The sequence below is a fragment of the Pelophylax lessonae genome, assembly GCF_965119305.1.
Source record: "Pelophylax lessonae genome assembly, chromosome: 9".
Taxonomy (NCBI): domain Eukaryota; kingdom Metazoa; phylum Chordata; class Amphibia; order Anura; family Ranidae; genus Pelophylax; species Pelophylax lessonae.
In genome coordinates this window covers 266,310,207-266,330,201 of record NC_138776.1, presented here as the reverse complement: position 1 = coordinate 266,330,201, position 19,995 = coordinate 266,310,207, and the positions used below count along the sequence as shown (strand labels likewise).

The window sequence follows — 19,995 nt, the reverse complement described above, 5'->3', positions numbered from 1 at the left end:
AGCACAGGTGGGTCATTAACACTAAATACATTCCTCCACCCATACTGCTCACTGAGCAGAAAGTGATAATGAGGGAGGAGTCAGTAACCCAATGATGGTGGTCTTCAGGATCAGTCCAGTCTTCATCTTAGTTGTTCCTCCCCCATCCTCACTCTCTGACCTCTGGTGGGGCTCAGCCCGCTGTTATTTATAACTAAATGATAGATTTAATAAGGAAGTGCAGAACTTCTTTGTGTTGGGAAGATGGCAATGAGTGATAGAGGGGGAGGGGACACTCGTCCTATAATCCCCTCATCACTGTCACTCCTATAAAAGACAGTTCTCGTGGTTTCCTCACTCTCTGACTAAGGTCCATGAATAAAGAAATGAACTGGTAGGAGATTCAGAGGACCCATTTACTAGTTACCTTGAGGGGGAATTGTAAGATCCTCAGAGACAAAGCTGCCTCATGTGGGCGGAGTCCTGGTTTAGGGGAAGGAACCAATCTGCTGATCTCTCGTGATAATCTTTGTATTTCTATTTTAGTACATGGACGGGAGATGAGGAAAACCTCAGAGGATTGTCTCACTTTGTCTCCAGACTGTAAAGTAGAAGATGAGGACATCACACAGTATAGTCCAGGAGAAAACCCGACTACCTCAAATCTCCATGCGGCACCACACATTGTAGATGGACCATCGTATTTCTCTTATCCCGAGGAGCCTCAGACTGTGAGGGACGGTGCCGGACGATCGTATTCCTCTTATCCTGAGGAACCTCAGACTGTGAGGGACAGTGCCGGACCATCGTATTCCTCTTATCCTGAGGAACCTCAGACTGTGAGGGACAGTGCCGGACCATCGTATTCCTCTTATCCTGAAGAACCTCAGACTGTGAGGGACGGTGCCGGACCATCGTATTCCTCTTATCCTGAGGAGCCTCAGACTGTGAGGGATGGTGCCGTCCATCCAACAGATAAGAGGGTTTCCTGTTCTGAGTACGGGAAGTGTTTCAGTTTTAAATCCAGACTCAATGAGCATAAAATAACTCACAAAGGAGAGACGCCGTATTCCTGTCCTGAGTGCGGGAAATGTTTTTCAGTGAAATCCAAACTTGGCATACATCAGAGATCGCACACGGGAGAGAAGCCGTATTCCTGTCCTGAGTGTGGAAAATGTTTTTCAGTGAAATCCAGTCTTATCACACATCAGAGATTGCACATGGTGGAGAAACCATATTCCTGTCCTGAGTGCGGGAAATGTTTTTCAGTGAAATCCATACTTAGCATACATCAGAGATCGCACACGGGAGAGAAGCCGTATTCCTGTCCTGAGTGTGGGAAATGTTTTTCAGTGAAATCCAGTCTTATCAGACATCAAAGATTGCACACGGGGGAGAAGCCATATTCCTGTCCTGAGTGCTGGAAATGCTTTTCAAGGAAGTCACTTCTTTACATTCATCAGAGATCGCACACAGGAGAGAAGTCGTATTCCTGTCCTGGGTGCGGGAAATGCTTTTCGAAGAAGTCAAATCTTTACACACATCAGAGATTGCACACGGGGGAGAAGCCGTATTCCTGTCCTGAGTGTGGGAAATGTTTTTCAGACAAGTCACAGCTTTACAATCATCAGAGATCACATACGGGAGAGAAGCCGTATTCCTGTCCTGAGTGCGGGAAATGCTTTTCAAGGAAGCCAGATCTTTACACACATCAGAGATCGCACACGGGAGAGAAGCCGTATTCCTGTCCTGAGTGCGGGAAATGCTTTTCAAGGAAGCCAGATCTTTACACACATCAAAGATCGCACACGGGGGAGAAGCCGTATTCCTGTCCTGAGTGTGGGAAATGTTTTACACAGAAGTCCAATCTTTCCAAACATCAGAGATTGCACACGGGGGAGAAGCCGTATTCCTGTCCTGAGTGCGGGAAATGCTTTTCAAGGAAGTCACATCTTTCCTTACATCGGAGATCCCACACGGGGGAGAAGCCGTATTCCTGTCCTGAGTGTGGGAAATGCTTTTCAGATAAGTCAGTTGTTTCCACACATCTGAAATTGCATACTGGTGAGAAGCCATATTCCTGTCCTGAGTGTGGAAAATGTTTTACACAGAAATCCCATCTTTCCACACATCAGAGATCTCACACGGGGGGAGAAGCCGTATTCCTGTCCTGAGTGCGGGAAATGCTTTTCATATAAGCCACATCTTTCCACACATCAGAAATTGCACACTGGTGAGAAGCCATAATCCTGTCCTGAGTGTGGGAATTTTTTTCACAGAAGTCCAATCTTTACATTCATCAGAGAGTGCACACGGGGGGGAAGCCGTATTCCTGTCCTGAGTGCAGGAAATGTTTTTCAGATAAGTCCAATCTATACCAACATCAGAGATCTCACAGGTGGGAGAAGCCATATTCCTGTCCTGAGTGAGGGAATTGTTCCTCACGGAAGTCCTGTCTTCCTGTACATCAGGGGTCCCACACAACCCTCGAGGTTTATTAGTGCCTTGAGCGCGGGAAATGTCTTCTATATGAATGTTGGTGGACATGTGGGGAAGAAGCACACCCTGATATACACCTCATATATACTCCATGGCTGATCTTCATCATGTAAGAAACACTTCATAAGGAGATCAGAGATCACCAAAGACATGGATGAAGTGTTGGCCCGTGTTGGCCATTGATAGCAGGAGAAAAATAAAAATGGAGTCCTTACCTTTCATTGGCTGAGTACATTTTGTGCGGGAAGATTTCACAAACACTTACAGGTCTGTTTAACTACTTCATCTCTGGAAGGTTTTAACCCCCTTCATGATTTCATCTCTGGAAGGTTTTAACCCCCTTCATGACCCGGACTTTTTTTTGCTATTCAGTACTGCGCTACTTTAACTGGTGATTGCGCGGTCATGCAACACTGTACCCCAAAAAAAAAGTATATAATATTTTTCACACAAATAAAGCTTTCTGAGTGCGGGAAGTGTTTTAGTTTTAAATCCAGACTCAATGAGCATAAAAGAACTCACACAGGGGAGAAGCCGTATTCCTGCCCTGAGTGCCTTCTGGTGATATTTGATCAGTACTGGGTTTGTTATATTTTGTTATTTAAACGAAAAAAGACCTAACAAAAAACAAAAAAACAATACTTTCTGTTATAAAACATATCTAATAAAAAATGTTTAAAAATCAAATTATTCTTCGCTCAATCCCTAATCCTCAGAATTATAATCGTCAATTGACAACCTTTGAAAGATACTGCTCAGATACAGGAAATATTTATCACGTGATATCCAAAATATATGATCTGATAAATACACCTGAAAGGCAATATCAATTATCTTATTTTGACAAATGGGAAAGGGAGTTGTCTCGTGCCTTCTCACCGGAGCAGCGTCAGCGTATGATCAATCTTGTCCATAAATCCTCTATATGTACTAAATATCAAGAAACAAATTTTAAAATATTGACAAGGTGGTATTACACTCCATATAAATTACAAAAAATCACGATTAATAACTCGGATCGATGCTGGCGCTGCTCGGTAGAAGAGGGCACGTTAATCCATATCTTTTTGGTCTTGCCCCAAATTGACGGACTTTTGGAAAAAGGTTAGAGTGATCATGCAAAAGTTTACAGAAGTTGAGATTCCGGAAGATCCGGCTTTTTTTTTCTTCTACAACTAAATAACTCATCAATGAGGAAATATAGAGTATCGGTAATATGTCATCTTGCAAATGCGGCCAGACTTTGTATACCCCTTAACTGGAAAAAACAAACATCTCCAACAATAGCAGGTTGGGTTCGGAAAATAGAGGAAATAAACAAAATGGAGGATTTAGTAATGACAGATCAAAATAAGAGGGAAAAATATATAGAGACGTGGGGAGTATGGAATCTATTTATCTTATCGAGAGAAGGTATAGCACTACTAGATTGAAAAATTGAATGGAAGTATGATGTAAGCATTGAGTATTTTTCTTTGGGTAGAGGTAACATTTGCCCGCCAGAAAATGGAAGGGATCAATATCCTTCCCCCCTCCTTTTTCTTTTTTTTTTTCCCCTTTCCTCTCTTTCCTTCCCCTCTGTTTTTTTTTTTTTTTTAGTTTTTTTGGGGGATTTTGAGGGTTTTTTATGTAGGTATAAAAAAAGGAAAATTGGGGTGGCAAGAGACTGTACTATGTGTAGCTTTATCATGAAGACAAGTTGGCTGTATAGGAATAGAAGTAGGGTACTGCAGATAAATTGAGATAAGAGATTGTGATTGCTATATATTTATATTAAAAATGATGTAAGAACCCTACTTTTTCCTACATTGTTAAATTACATGATTATAATGTATACATTTGTTGTACAGACTTATCTCAAACCCTTAATAAAAAATGTATAAGTGCAAAAAAAAAAAAACTGAATTTCTAGGAAAAAAAAAACAAAATCGAATTTCTTCATAAATTTTGACAAAATGTATTCTGTTACATGTCTTTGGTAAAAAAAGAAAAGAAATTTCAATATGCGTATATTAATTGGTTTGTGTGATTAGAGTGTCTACAATAAAAAGTATATATACTGGACTCTTTATTAATTCATTTATTTATTTATATACTAGTAATGGCGGTGATCAGGGACTTATAGTGGGACTGTGATAGTGTGGCGGCGGCCAATCTGACGCTAACTGACACTGACATCACCATTGATACCAATACAGTGATTAGTGCTAATAATATGCACTGTGACTGTACTAATGACACTGGCTGGGAAGGGGTTATAGTGGGACTGTGATAGTGTGGAGGACAATCTGACGCTAACCGACACTAGAGGAGTAGCTGACACTGACATCACCATTGACACTAATACAGTGATCAGTGATAATAATATGCACTGTCACTGTACTAATGACACTGGCTGGGGAGGGGTTAATATCTAGGGGTGATCAAAAGGTTATCTGTGTGCCTAGCAAGTGTTAATGTGTGCTGCTTTTTTATTAAAGATCTCTTTGCTTCTTATCCCTGCTTTGCATGGATAAGAAACAGGGAGATCATTCCTCCCTGTTTGTTCAGAGCTTTGTGTTGATTGTCCAACACAGGGCTCTGGGCTGTGATTGGACACAGCCGATCAGCAGGTCCCAGCCATGACCTGCTGACAGACTCCCGCATGTGCACGCCCTACACCTGAAAACAGGCAATGAAGTACCAGTATACTCTTTACGGGCCGCTCATCCGCAGTTCAATGCCGGCAGGCGGTTCATAAGTGGTTAAAAAAAAAAAAAAACGTGACACGCATTGGCTAAGGCATGATGAATGTTGGTCATATTTCCTTTGGATTTACCAAAACTATGGAATAGGAGGGCCCACCTATCTATTCATTCACTCTGTATCCAATCAGGCATGCTCTTGCACCACATCAGGGGTGTTCAGCCACTTGCGGCCCCATATAGTTTAGCATCCGGCCCAGGCCTGTCTGGAGGGACGCTGGGGGTGCCATGCAAACATAGGAGCTGTGGCAGCTTACGTTGACAAACCAGGCAAATGCACGTATGGAGGGATGCCTGGGTGTATCAAGTACCTGATCAGAGGTCGAGGTGCTCAGAGGGCTTCCCTTGTGGCTAACTGCAAGGCACCCCTGGAGGTGGGGACAGGGAGTTCTGTGCCCAAAGGAACAGGGGTCGCCAGCTGTGACAGGCTCCGGTGATGAGATGACTGCTGTGGTAGTAGACACGTAATGCGTACTGCAATGCAGGCCTCCTTGAGAGGGTGCGGAGAATGTAGCCAGGAGTGAGACAGGAGCGAGCTCAAGGTCAGGTCAAGGGGTCAAACACAGTTTATCAGGCAGTAGAGAAGTCCGAAGGGGCAAGCCAGGGGTCATACACAGGAACAGCAGACTGGAGCAGAGTAGGTAAATAAGCCGGTGGTCAGAGCCAGGAGGAGAGAGACAAGATAGGTGAGGCAAGCCGGGTCGTTAACGGGTAATCCAAGTAAACAGGAACAAGAACTCACAGGGAAGCTGAAGATCATCCAGCAACTAATGGCTGGAGCAGTCTGGTTTAAATAGGGCACTGGGCGCCAATAATCATCACGTTTTGTGTGCGCCTAGGCGTACGCGCATGCTCACGAATCTTCGCCACGGATGTGCATTCGCGCATGCACCGTAGCGCTCGCAAATTTCTATACGCCATTGTGTTAGTCTGTAGAGTGTGGGCAGCAGATCCAGCTCTCTTATGAGAGGTTCTCTGACAGGGTGTCAGGGCACCAACGGCAGGAGAAGGTCTCTATGGCCCAGCATCTCTACCTGCACTTCAGCAGGCGAAGGGCTCTAGAACCCAGCATCTCTACCAGCACTTCACCTGGGCCTTTATAAGAACTTTCCCCTTGGCTGCCTCATGTGTGTCAGTCCATGGCCCATATCCTACACAATGGGGTCACTCATCTTTGAGACTACATGTCTCATGGTGCTCCTCTCCATTGATCCCTTTCCCCCTGCCAATGAGGAAGCAGGGGAAGGTGCAGAGCGGCTGTGGTGACCTTGCTCTGCCGCCCACGCCAGCATGGCAGCTGGAGTAGAGGGAGGGGGAGAAAATCCCTCACAGCTACTGCTGTGTTAGATTCTCCCTATCAGCTCAGCTGCCTGTGTGTACTCACCTGAGGCAGCGGCGACTGGCTGGCTAAGAGGGGAAACTGGATGGGGTGGAAGATCAGCACCCACTACATTCATTACCCAAAACCCTAGAAACCTTTGGAGGAACCCTGGCTGAGAAAGGCTGGACTAGGCAGTAAAATATTTCTCTCCCCCTTGGTTGGAGTGAAGATGACCCCATCTATAAGGATATACGGTACATACACACACAGCACAAGGCCGTGTTCTCACTACGAGACGTTTCTCTGGGCTGCAGTTCCTCTGAGCTCCACAAGATGGTGAGCTCACCTCTAGCCAGACAGGAAGTCTTTATGGAAGACAGGAAGTGATGTCAGGCACAGACAGGAAATTCTGGGTCAGAGGTAAGGTGGGAGGAAGTAGAGAGGAGACATTGCTCGAAGTGGCAACAGAGGAGGTAATAAGATATTTTTTTATATTTACACCCAGTAACCCCCCCCCCCCCCTTCATGTCCGTCCTCTTACTCCATAGTCACTGTGACGTCTTTTATCTCCAGCAGATGATGATACACACATATATGGTGTGGAAACCTAGATTGACTCCTTCAGGGTCAGAACATTCCTCCACTTACAGGGCCAGAACAATTCCTTAATTTCGGACATAAAATCTAGTAATATGTTCCTCTAAACAAACAGCACTGACAATAAATAGAGAAGACAATGACCATCCTGACCATACATGGCCTACAAACGGCAATTATTACACTACACAGGCAGCCAATGGGCAATCATTACAATATGCAGCCAACACAATGATGGAGTGTCGGGGTCAGGAGTATGGAGCATAGAGCCCCTTACATTGCTGGTCAGGAAGAAAACATTCCCCGGCCTGCCATGAAGAATATTTTTCATCATTGGGGTAAAAGGAAGGAAAATACTGAGGGTTCTGCGGGACATAGAGGAGCTGACGGGTCTGAGAGGAGTAATGGATAGGTGATGGATTTTAAGGGCTCCTTAGTGGGTAGTGGAGAGCCTTGCAGTCAGAGTTCTGGCAATTTTCCTGATTAACTGGCAAACAAACGAGGAGGTTCCCCTTCCTGGACATCATGATGACCCTAAATTGACCTCACAGCTCTGCCTCAGAGCAAAAGACGAAGACAGAAGGATCGTATTTATCGTTCCTTATCTTCAGATCTAAAACGAATCAAAGCCAGTTCAGAAATAAAGCAAACCCAACAGAGAAAAGATAATTTATGATCCAGCAGGTCAAGAGAGTCCCAAATATGTAATAACATTAAACAGTCCAAACTAAATGTTTTCCCAACAGTCCTTAAATGTACAACACCATCCAAATAATTCTTGCTTTCATTTCCCAAAGTTATCCGTCTACAACGAGACCTGTATAGATCAAATGACGGAACCAATGAGGATGGAGGAGGACCGGAGTCACGTGACTGAGAAGATACTAAACCTCACCCTGGAGATCATCTACCTGCTGACTGGAGAGGTGAGGAGGATTCTGGGAGGTCACATGACATCAATTTTATCTATATTCATAAAACACAGACCTGACCGGAGAGGTGAGGAGGATTCTGGGAGGTCACATGACATCACTCTTATCTCTATTAATAAAACACAGACCTGACCGGTGTAACGTGAGAAAAGCATACCCCGTGGAAATTCCATACCCACGTCACTTCCTGTCAGAAACGTAATGGAACAGTTGAGCAGCGTAGCAGTGCGCATGCTCGGAGGGTACGGAATTTGCACGGTAGTGTGTGTAACGTTACACCGCCTCAGCTCTTACATTAAAACATCTCCGCTGCAACATGAATCATCCCCGCTCCTACCCCTGTCACTTCCCTGATCTTGGCTACTTAATGTAAAAGCGGCGGCGGGTGTATGAAATCTAAATAACGGAGATCTCGGCTCCGTGATCCGCTTTTACATTTAGTAGCCAAGATCAGGGAAGTGACAGGGGTAGGAGCGGGGATGATTCATGTTGCAGCGGAGATGTTTTAATGTAACCGCCGCAACAGCAGATGCGGTGTAACGTTATAACACACATTCCATACCCTCCGAGCATGCGCACTAGTAATCTCCTCAGCTGTTCACAGACGTAGGTGCTGACGTAGGTGCACCGGAAGTGACGAGGGTATGGAATTTTTATGGGTATGTTTTTTACACGGAACACCGGAGAGGTGAGGAGGATTCTGGGAATCTTACATGATATTCCTATTGGTTCTCCAATACAGAGATTTCCTTTTCTGAAGTCCGGTGATCATATGACCATCACAGTGCTTCCATGTGACTTCCTAAAACTTGAGAGACACAACATGGAGAAGATTCTAGAAGTCACCAAGAAGACGATGGAGCTGCTGACAGGAGAGGTAAGCGGTGCTGGGAATTCTGGGACATTATCCAGTAACAGACAAGGGATGTGTCTGGATGGTGACTGTATCATTGTGTGTGTCAGGTTCCTATAAGGTGTCAGGATGTCACTGTCTATTTCTCCATGGAGGAGTGGGAGTATTTAGAAGGACACAAGGATCTCTACAAGGACGTCATGATGGAGAATCAGCAGACTTTGAGTTTTGTGGAGATTGTAGGGAAGGAATTTCCCCGGAATGAGACGATATTGAACCTCACCCTGGAGATCCTCAGCCTGCTGACTGGAGAGGTGAGTGTGATGAAGAGGAAAGATATAATCCATGGGTAACATTTACTGGTCAGTCAGTAAAGCATTGGTGACTGCATTATATGACTTCTAGAAGGGGCTATAAATCTGGCTACATTTTAATCATATCATTGTATGGAGATGTCTGTCCTTTGCTGAATTGGGCACATTTTGGCCAATCCTTGGAGAGTCAATACAGAGCTGACCATAGAGGTGAGGGATGATGGAAGAGTGATATTTATCTTTGTATAACACAGAACTGTACGGGAGTCATGAAGAAATCTACTGAAAATGACACGAGAAGGAGATCTCATAATATGACCACAAGATCCTCGAGAATCCAGAATCCCATCACTATCCCCCCACCTCCATCGCTGATCCCTACAAGACACAACATGCAGAAGATTCTAGAAGTCACCAAGAAGATGATGGAGCTGCTGACAGGAGAGGTGAGCGGTGCTGGGAATTCTGGGACATTATCCAGTAACAGACAAGGGATGTGTCTGGATGGTGACTGTATCATTGTGTGTGTCAGGTTCCTGTAAGGTGTCAGGCTGTCGCTGTCTTTTTCTCCATGGAGGATTGGGAGTATTTAGAAGGACACAAGGATCTCTACAAGGACGTCATGATGGAGAATCAGCCGCCCCTCACATCACCGAGTAAGAGGAGACTTTATTGTAAAGGAGAGAGCTGTAGGGAGGGTCCACCTAGACCCCCCCATCATCTGATAAACACATAGAGAGGAGACTTTATTGTAAAGGAGATAATCATGAAGCTAGTTTGGTGTTGATAGAACTGGAGGCTCGTTGCCTCCTCCCAAATACCAAAATGAAACAGAAAAAGAAGGAGCCCCATCATGATTTCGAAGGCATTGGCCAACCAGGTACTGTACCAGTTATGCCTCGTTTCCACTGAGCGGTTCGGGACAGTTCAGTATGGTTCGGAACGGTACATCTTGATCAGGCTTGTGTTTCCACTGCCACCAGTACTCTTACATGATAGGCGTGGTGTAGCCGGAAAGTAGTGATCTAAGTCACTTGATAGGCGTGGTGATAGGCGATGATAGACCAATCAACGTTCTGCAGAGTGTAGCTCCACCCTGTTGGTACGGTGCCATTGTGCTTGGTACCCCAACGAAAGGGTTCCAAAAATGTGGTGCGGTACGGTTCGGAATTAGGGTACCATTCAAAAATTTTGAAAATGGAAACGGCAAAAATTGTGTACCGTACCGAACCGAACCATAACATGTTAGTGTTCTACAAAGGTGACCATACAGGTATAGAACCTCCATAATATACAAATTATCAATCTGTAGTACTCGCGGTACGTCAGTGTGTCAACAGCTTTACCTGAGCCTGTTAACGCAACTTTATCTGTGCCCATCAATGCAGCCTTATCTGTGCCCATCAATGCAGCTTTATCTGTGCTCGACAATGCAGCTTCACCTATGCCCATTAACGCAGCTTCACCTGTGCCCAAGAATGCAGCTTTATCTGCGCTCGACAATGCACTGACCAGTGCAGGGGAAGAGAGAGAGAGGAAGAGGAAAGCTGGCCGGATAATGACAGAGTGCGGATCATCCCGCTGTAACAGCTTTAATTGTAATTGCCGGGTGCTTGCCAACACACATAGTCCCGCCTCCTAGCCCGGCTCATTTAATAGATTGGTTGGCCAGGTGTTCTGTCTATCAAATGAGCCGGGCTAGGAGGCGGGACTGTGTGTGTCGGCGAGCGCCTGGCAATTACAATTAAAGCTGTTACAGCGGGATGATCCGCGCTCTGTCATTATCCAGTCAGTCGGCTGGCCGGCTTTCCTCTTCCTCTCCTCTCCTCTCCTCTCTTCCCTGGAGCAGCCCCACACTCCTCGCCCTAAATAATTTTCCACTCACAAAATGCGAGCAGGCGAATGGAAAATTTGAGGGCTGCCATTACATAGATATAGATTTAGTCAAAGTGGAAACCTGAGAGATTCTAAAGTTGAAGTAAAGCAGAAGAAGAAGAAGAAGAGAGGTATGTGAGGGATGAACAGCAGTCTATGGAGGAGGATGAAATAACGAGGACATTCATAGAGGAGGACACTCCTACAGAGACCAGCACAGGTGGGTCATTAACACTAAATACATTCCTCCACCCATACTGCTCACTGAGCAGAAAGTGATAATGAGGGAGGAGTCAGTAACCCAATGATGGTGGTCTTCAGGATTAGTCCAGTCTTCATCTTGGTTGTTCTTCCCCAATCCTCACTCTCTAACCTCTGGTGGGGCTCAGCCCCGCTGTTATTTTTTAACTAAATGATAGACTTAATAAGGAAGTGCGGGACTTCTTGTGTTGGAAAGATGGCAATGAGTGATAGAGGGGGAGGGGACACTCGTCCTATAATCCCCTCATCACTGTCACTCCTTTAAAAGACAGTTCTCGTTGTTTCCTCACTCTCTGACTAAGGTCCATGAATAAAGAAATGAACTGGTAGGAGATCAGAGGACCCATTTACTGGTTACCTTGAGGGGGGAATTGTAAGATCCTCAGAGACAAAGCTGCCTCATGTGGGCGGAGTCCTGGTTTAGGGGAACCAATCTGCTGATGTCTAGTAATAATCTTTGTATTTCTATTTTAGTACATGGACGGGAGATGAGGAAAACCTCAGAGGATTGTCTCACTTTGTCTCCAGACTGTAAAGTAGAAGATGAGGACATCACACAGTATAGTCCAGGAGAAAACCCGACTACCTCAAATGTCCATGCGGCACCACACAGTGTAGATGGACCATCGTATTCCTCTTATCCCGAGGAGCCTCAGACTGTGAGGGACGGTGCCGGACCATCGTATTCCTCTTATCCTGAGGAACCTCAGACTGTGAGGGACAGTGCCGGACCATCGTATTCCTCTTATCCTGAGGAACCTCAGACTGTGAGGGACGGTGCCCGACCATCGTATTCCTCTTATCCTGAGGAACCTCAGACTGTGAGGGACGGTGCCGGACCATCGTATTCCTGTTATCCTGAGGAGCCTCAGACTGTGAGGGATGGTGCCGTCCATCCAACAGATAAGAGGGTTTCCTGTTCTGAGTACGGGAAGTGTTTCAGTTTTAAATCCAGACTCAATGAGCATAAAAGAACTCACAAAGGAGAGACGCCGTATTCCTGTCCTGAGTGCGGGAAATGTTTTTCAGTGAAATCCAAACTTAGCATACATCAGAGATCGCACACGGGAGAGAAGCCTTATTCCTGTCCTGAGTGTGGAAAATGTTTTTCAGTGAAATCCAGTCTTATCACACATCAGAGATTGCACATGGTGGAGAAGCCATATTCCTGTCCTGAGTGCGGGAAATGTTTTTCAGTGAAATCCATACTTAGCATACATCAGAGATCGCACACGGGAGAGAAGCCGTATTCCTGTCCTGAGTGCGGGAAATGTTTTTCAGTGAAATCCAGTCTTATCAAACATCAGAGATTGCACACGGGGGAGAAGCCATATTCCTGTCCTCAGTGCTGGAAATGCTTTTCAAGGAAGTCAATTCTTTACATTCATCAGAGATCGCACACAGGAGAGAAGTCGTATTCCTGTCCTGGGTGCGGGAAATGCTTTTCGAAGAAGTCAAATCTTTACACACATCAGAGATTGCACACGGGGGAGAAGCCGTATTCCTGTCCTGAGTGCGGGAAATGCTTTTCAAGGAAGCCAGATCTTTACACACATCAGAGATCGCACACGGGGGAGAAGCCGTATTCCTGTCCTGAGTGTGGGAAATGTTTTACACAGAAGTCCAATCTTTCCAAACATCAGAGATTGCACACGGGGGAGAAGCCGTATTCCTGTAATGAGTGCGGGAAATGCTTTTCAAGGAAGTCACATCTTTCCTTACATCAGAGATCCCACACGGGGGAGAAGCCCTATTCCTGTCCTGAGTGTGGGAAATGCTTTTCAGATAAGTCAATTGTTTCCACACATCTGAAATTGCACACTGGTGAGAAGCCATATTCCTGTCCTGAGTGTGGAAAATGTTTTACACAGAAATCCCATCTTTCCACACATCAGAGATCTCACACGGGGGAGAAGCCGTATTCCTGTCCTGAGTGCGGGAAATGCTTTTCATATAAGCCACATCTTTCCACACATCAGAAATTGCACACTGGTGAGAAGCCATAATCCTGTCCTGAGTGTGGGAATTTTTTTCACAGAAGTCCAATCTTTACATTCATCAGAGAGTGCACACGGGGGAGAAGCCGTATTCCTGTCCTGAGTGCAGGAAATGTTTTTCAGATAAGTCCAATCTTTACCAACATCAGAGATCTCACAGGTGGGAGAAGCCATATTCCTGTCCTGAGTGAGGGAATTGTTTCTCACGGAAGTCCTGCTTTCCTGTACATCAGGGGTCCCACACAACCCTCGAGGTGTATTAGTGCCTTGAGCGTGGGAAATATCTTCTATATGAATGTTGGTGGACATGTGGGGAAGAAGCACACCCTGATATACACCTCAGATATACTCCATGGCTGATCTTCATCATGTAAGAAACACTTCATAAGGAGATCAGCGATCACCAAAGACATGGATGAAGTGTTGTCCCGTGTTGGCCATTGATAGCAGGAGAAAAATAAAAATTGAGTCCTTACCTTTCATTGGCTGAGTACATTTTGTGCGGGAAGATTTCACAAACACTTACAGGTCTGTTTAACCACTTCATCTCTGGAAGGTTTTAACACCCTTCATGATTTCATCTCTGGAAGGTTTTAACCCCCTTCATGACCCGGACATTTTTTTTGCTATTCAGTACTGCGCTACTTTAACTGGTGATTGCGCGGTCATGCAACACTGTACCCCAAAAAAAAAGTATATAATATTTTTCACACAAATAAAGCTTTCTGAGTGCGGGAAGTGTTTTAGTTTTAAGTCCAGACTCAATGAGCATAAAATAACTCACACAGGGGAGAAGCCGTATTCCTGCCCTGAGTGCCTTCTGGTGATATTTGATCAGTACTGGGTTTGTTATATTTTGTTATTTAAACGAAAAAAGACCTAACAAAAAACAATACTTTCTGTTATAAAACATACCTAATAAAAAATGTTTAAAAATCAAATTATTCTTCGCTCAATTGCTAACCCTCAGAATTAAAATCGTCGATTGACAACCTTTGAAAGATACTGCTCAGATACAGGAAATATTTATCACGTGATATCCAAAATATATGATCTGATAAATACACCTGAAAGGCAATATCAATTATCTTATATTGACAAATGGGAGAGGGAGTTGTCTCGTGCCTTCTCACCGGAGCAGCATCAGCGTATGATCAACCTTGTCCATAAATCCTCTATATGTACAAAATATCAAGAAACAAATTTTTAAATATTGACAAGGTAGTATTACACTCCATATAAATTACACAAAATCACGATTAATAACTCCGATCGATGCTGGCGCTGCTCGGTAGAAGAGGGCACGTTAATCCATATTTTTTTGGTCTTGCCCCAAATTGACGGACTTTTGGAAAAAGGTTAGAGTGATCATGCAAAAGTTTACAGAAGTTGAGATTCCGGAAGATCCGGCTTTTTTTTTCTTCTACAACTAAATAACTCATCAATGAGGAAATATAGAGAATCAGTAATATGTCATCTTGCAAATACGGCCAGACTTTGTATACCCCTTAACTGGAAAAAACAAACATCTCCAACAATAGCAGGTTGGGTTCGGAAAATAGAGGAAATAAACAAAATGGAGGATTTAGTAATGACAGCTCAAAATAAGAGGGAAAAATATATAGAGACGTGGGGAGCATGGAATCTATTTATCTTATCAAGAGAAGGTATAGCACTACTAGATTGAAAAATTGAATGGAAGTATGATGTAAGCGTTGAGTATTTTTCTTTGGGTAGAGGTAACATTTGCCCGCCAGAAAATGGAAGGGATCAATATCCTTCCCCCCTCCTTTTTCTTTTTTTTCCCCTTTCCTCTCTTTCCTTCCCCTCTGTTTTTTTTTTTTTTTAGTTTTTTTGGGGGATTTTGAGGGTTTTTTTATGTAGGTATAAAAAAAGGAAAATTGGGGTGGGAAGAGACTGTACTATGTGTAGCTTTATCATGAAGACAAGTTGGCTGTATAGGAATAGAAGTAGGGTACTGCAGATAAATTGAGATAAGAGATTGTGATTGCTATATATTTATATTAAAAATGATGTAAGAACCCTACTTTTTCCTACATTGTTAAATTACATGATTATAATGTATACATTTGTTGTACAGGCTTATCTCAAACCCTTAATAAAAAATGTATAAGTGCAAAAAAAAAAAACTGAATTTCTAGGAAAAAAAAAACAAAATCGAATTTCTTCATAAATTTTGACAAAATGTATTCTGTTACATGTCTTTGGTAAAAAAAGAAAAGAAATTTCAATATGCGTATATTAATTGGTTTGTGTGATTAGAGTGTCTACAATAAAAAGTATATATACTGGACTCTTTATTAATTCATTTATTTATTTATATACTAGTAATTGCGGTGATCAGGGACTTATAGTGGGACTGTGATAGTGTGGCGGCGGCCAATCTGACGCTAACTGACACTGGGGGAGTAACTGACACTGACATCACCATTGATACCAATACAGTGATTAGTGCTAATAATATGCACTGTGACTGTACTAATGACACTGGCTGGGAAGGGGTTATAGTGGGACTGTGATAGTGTGGAGGACAATCTGACGCTAACCGACACTAGAGGAGTAGCTGACACTGACATCACCATTGACACTAATACAGTGATCAGTGATAATAATATGCACTGTCACTGTACTAATGACACTGGCTGGGGAGGGGTTAATATCTAGGGGTGATCAAAAGGTTATCTGTGTGCCTAGCAAGTGTTAATGTGTGCTGCTTTTTTATTAAAGATCTCTTTGCTTCTTATCCCTGCTTTGCATGGATAAGAAACAGGGAGATCATTCCTCCCTGTTTGTTCAGAGCTTTGTGTTGATTGTCCAACACAGGGCTCTGGGCTGTGATTGGACACAGCCGATCAGCAGGTCCCAGCCATGACCTGCTGACAGTCTCCCGCATGTGCACGCCCTACACCTGAAAACAGGCAATGAAGTACCAGTATACTCTTTACGGGCCCCTCATCCGCAGTTCAATGCCGGCAGGCGGTTCATAAGTGGTTAAAAAAAAAAAAAACGTGACACGCATTGGCTAAGGCATGATGAATGTTGGTCATATTTCCTTTGGATTTACCAAAACTATGGAATAGGAGGGCCCACCTATCTATTCATTCACTCTGTATCCAATCAGGCATGCTCTTGCACCACATCAGGGGTGTTCAGCCACTTGCGGCCCCATAGAGTTTAGCATCCGGCCCAGGCCTGTCTGGAGGGACGCTGGGGGTGCCATGCAAACATAGGAGCTGTGGCAGCTTACGTTGACAAACCAGGCAAATGCACGTATGGAGGGATGCCTGGGTGTATCAAGTACCTGATCAGAGGTCGAGGTGCTCAGAGGGCTTCCCTTGTGGCTAACTGCAAGGCACCCCTGGAGGTGGGGACAGGGAGTTCTGTGCCCAAAGGAACAGGGGTCGCCAGCTGTGACAGGCTCCGGTGATGAGATGACTGCTGTGGTAGTAGACACGTAATGCGTACTGCAATGCAGGCCTCCTTGAGAGGGTGCGGAGAAGGTAGCCAGGAGTGAGACAGGAGTGAGCTCAAGGTCAGGTCAAGGGGTCAAACACAGTTTATCAGGCAGTAGAGAAGTCCGAAGGGGCAAGCCAGGGGTCATACACAGGAACAGCAGACTGGAGCAGAGTAGGTAAATAAGCCGGTGGTCAGAGCCAGGAGGAGAGAGACAAGATAGGTGAGGCAAGCCGGGTCGTTAACGGGTAATCCAAGTAAACAGGAACAAGAACTAACAGGGAAGCTGAAGATCATCCAGCAAACTAATTGCTGGAGCAGTCTGGTTTAAATAGGGCACTGGGCGCCAATAATCATCACGTTTTGTGTGCGCCTAGGCGTACGCGCATGCTCACGAATCTTCGCCACGGATGTGCATTCGTGCATGCACCGTAGCGCTCGCAAATTTCTATACGCCATTGTGTTAGTCTGTAGAGTGTGGGCAGCAGATCCAGCTCTCTTATGAGAGGTTCTCTGACAGGGTGTCAGGGCACCAACGGCAGGAGAAGGTCTCTATGGCCCAGCATCTCTACCTGCACTTCAGCAGGCGAAGGGCTCTAGAACCCAGCATCTCTACCAGCACTTCGACTGGGCCTTTATAAGAACTTTCCCCTTGGCTGCCTCATGTGTGTCAGTCCATGGCCCATATCCTACACAATGGGGTCACTCATCTTTGAGACTACATGTCTCATGGTGCTCCTCTCCATTGATCCCTTTCCCCCTTCCAATGAGGAAGCAGGGGAAGGTGCAGAGCGGCTGTGGTGACCATGCTCTGCCGCCCACGCCAGCATGGCAGCTGGAGTAGAGGGAGGGGGAGAAAATCCCTCACAGCTACTGCTGTGTTAGATTCTCCCTGTCAGCTCAGCTGCCTGTGTGTACTCACCTGAGGCAGCGGCGACTGGCTGGCGAAGAGGGGAAACTGGATGGGGTGGAAGATCAGCACCCACTACATTCATTACCCAAAACCCTGGAAACCTTTGGAGGAACCCTGGCTGAGAAAGAATGGACTAGGCAGTAATATATTTCTCTCCCCCTTGGTGGGAGTGAAGATGACCCCATCTATAAGGATATACAGTACATACACACACAGCACAAGGCCGTGTTCTCACTACGAGACGTTTCTCTGGGCTGCAGTTCCTCTGAGCTCCACAAAATGGTGAGCTCACCTCTAGCCAGACAGGAAGTCTCCATGGAAGACAGGAAGTGATGTCAGGAACAGACAGGAAATTCCGGGTCAGAGGTGAGGTGGGAGGAAGCAGAGAGGAGACATTGCTCGAAGTGGCAACAGAGGAGATAATAAGATATTTTTTCTATTTACACCCAGTAACCCCCCCCCCCCTTCATGTCCGTCCTCTTCCTCCATAGTCACTGTGATGTCTTTTATCTCCAGCAGATGATGATACACACATATATAGTGTGGAAACCTAGATTGACTCCTTCAGGGTCAGAACATTCCTCCACTTACAGGGCCAGAACAATTCCTTAATTTCGGACATAAAATCTAGTAATATGTTCCTCTAAACAAACAGCACTGACAATAAATAGATAAGACAATGACCATATATGGCCTACAAACGGCAATTATTACACTACACAGGCAGCCAATGGGCAATCATTATAATATGCAGCCAACACAATGATGGAGTGTCGGGGTCAGGAATATGGAGCATAGAGCCCCTTACATTACTGGTCAGGAAGAAAACATTCCCCAGCCTGCCATGAAGAATATGTTTCATCATTGGGGTAAGAGGAAGGAAAATACTGAGGGTTCTGCGGGATGTAGAGGAGCTGAGGGGTCTGTGAGGAGTTATGGATAGGTGATGGAATTTAAGGGCTCCTTAGTGGGTAGTGGAGAGCCTTGCAGTCAGAGTTCTGGCAATTTTCTTGATTAGCTGGCAAAACAAACGAGGAGGTTCCCCTTCCTGGACGTCATGATGACCCTACATTGACCTCACAGGTCTGCCTCAGAGCAAAACACGAAGACAGATGAAGGATCGCATTTATCGTTCCTTATCTTCAGATCTAAAACGAATCAAAGCCAGTTCAGAAATAAAGCAAACCCAACAGAGAAAAGATAATTTATGATCCAGCAGGTTAAGAGAGTCCCAAAAATGTAATACCATTAAACAGTCCAAACTAAATGTTTTCCCAGCAGTCCTTAAATGTACAACACCCCCCCCCCCCCCACCACCTCACATCCGCATCCTATTTTTGTGTGACCAACACCATCCAAATAATTCTTGCCTTCATTTCCCAAAGTTATCCGTCTACAGGGAGACCTGTATAGATCAAATGACGGAACCAATGAGGATGGAGGAGGACCGGAGCTACGTGACTGAGAAGATACCAAACCTCACCCTGGAGATCATCTACCTGCTGACTGGAGAGGTGAGGAGGATTCTGGGAGGTCACATGACATAACTCTTATCTCTATTAATAAAACACAGACCTGACCGGAGAGGTGAGGAAGATTCTGGGATTCTAACATGATATTCCTATTGGTTCTCCAATACAGAGATTTCCTCCTATGAAGTCAGGTGATTATATGACCATCACAGTGCATCCATGTGACTCCCTAAAACCTGAGAGATACAACATGCAGAAGATTCTAGAAGTCACCAAGAAGATGATGGAGCTGCTGACAGGAGAGGTGAGCGGTGCTGGGAATTCTGGGACATTATCCAGTAACAGACAAGGGATGTGTCTGGATGGTGACTGTATCATTGTGTGTGTCAGGTTCCTATAAGGTGTCAGGATGTCACTGTCTATTTCTCCATGGAGGAGTGGGAGTATTTAGAAGGACACAAGGACCTCTACAAGGACATCATGATGGAGAATCAGCCGCCCCTCACATCACCGGGTAAGAGGAGACTTTATTGTAAAGGAGAGAGCAGTATGGAGGCTCCACCTAGATCCCCCATCATCTGATAAACACATAGAGAGGAGACTTTATTGTAAAGGAGATAACTATGAAGCTATTTTGGTGTTGTTAGAACTGGAGGCTCGTTGCCTCCTCCCAAATAACAAATGAAACAGAGAAGAAGGAGCCCCATCGGTATTTTTTTAAAGCATTGGCCAACCAGGCACGTGTACCAGTTATGCCTCGTTTC

The 19,995-nt window shown here is 44.9% G+C and overlaps 2 protein-coding genes across 2 annotated transcripts in view; both read left to right on the top strand.

The window, feature by feature from the left end:
* Positions 1-19,995, top strand: part of LOC309564447 (uncharacterized protein) — a 714,240-nt gene that overhangs the window by 629,891 nt on the left and 64,354 nt on the right. Inside the window, 2 exon segments of the mRNA XM_082269077.1 lie at positions 1,081-2,126; positions 2,128-2,177. Of these exon segments, the coding sequence (XP_082125203.1) occupies positions 1,081-2,126; positions 2,128-2,177 (1,096 nt within the window).
* LOC309562940 (gastrula zinc finger protein XlCGF53.1-like) lies at positions 7,942-19,659 on the top strand. Its single transcript, XM_082267268.1, has 2 exons — positions 7,942-8,066; positions 19,401-19,659. Exons 1-2 carry the CDS (start codon positions 7,971-7,973, stop codon positions 19,629-19,631), a joined length of 327 nt encoding a protein of 108 aa, XP_082123394.1. The 5' UTR covers positions 7,942-7,970; the 3' UTR covers positions 19,632-19,659.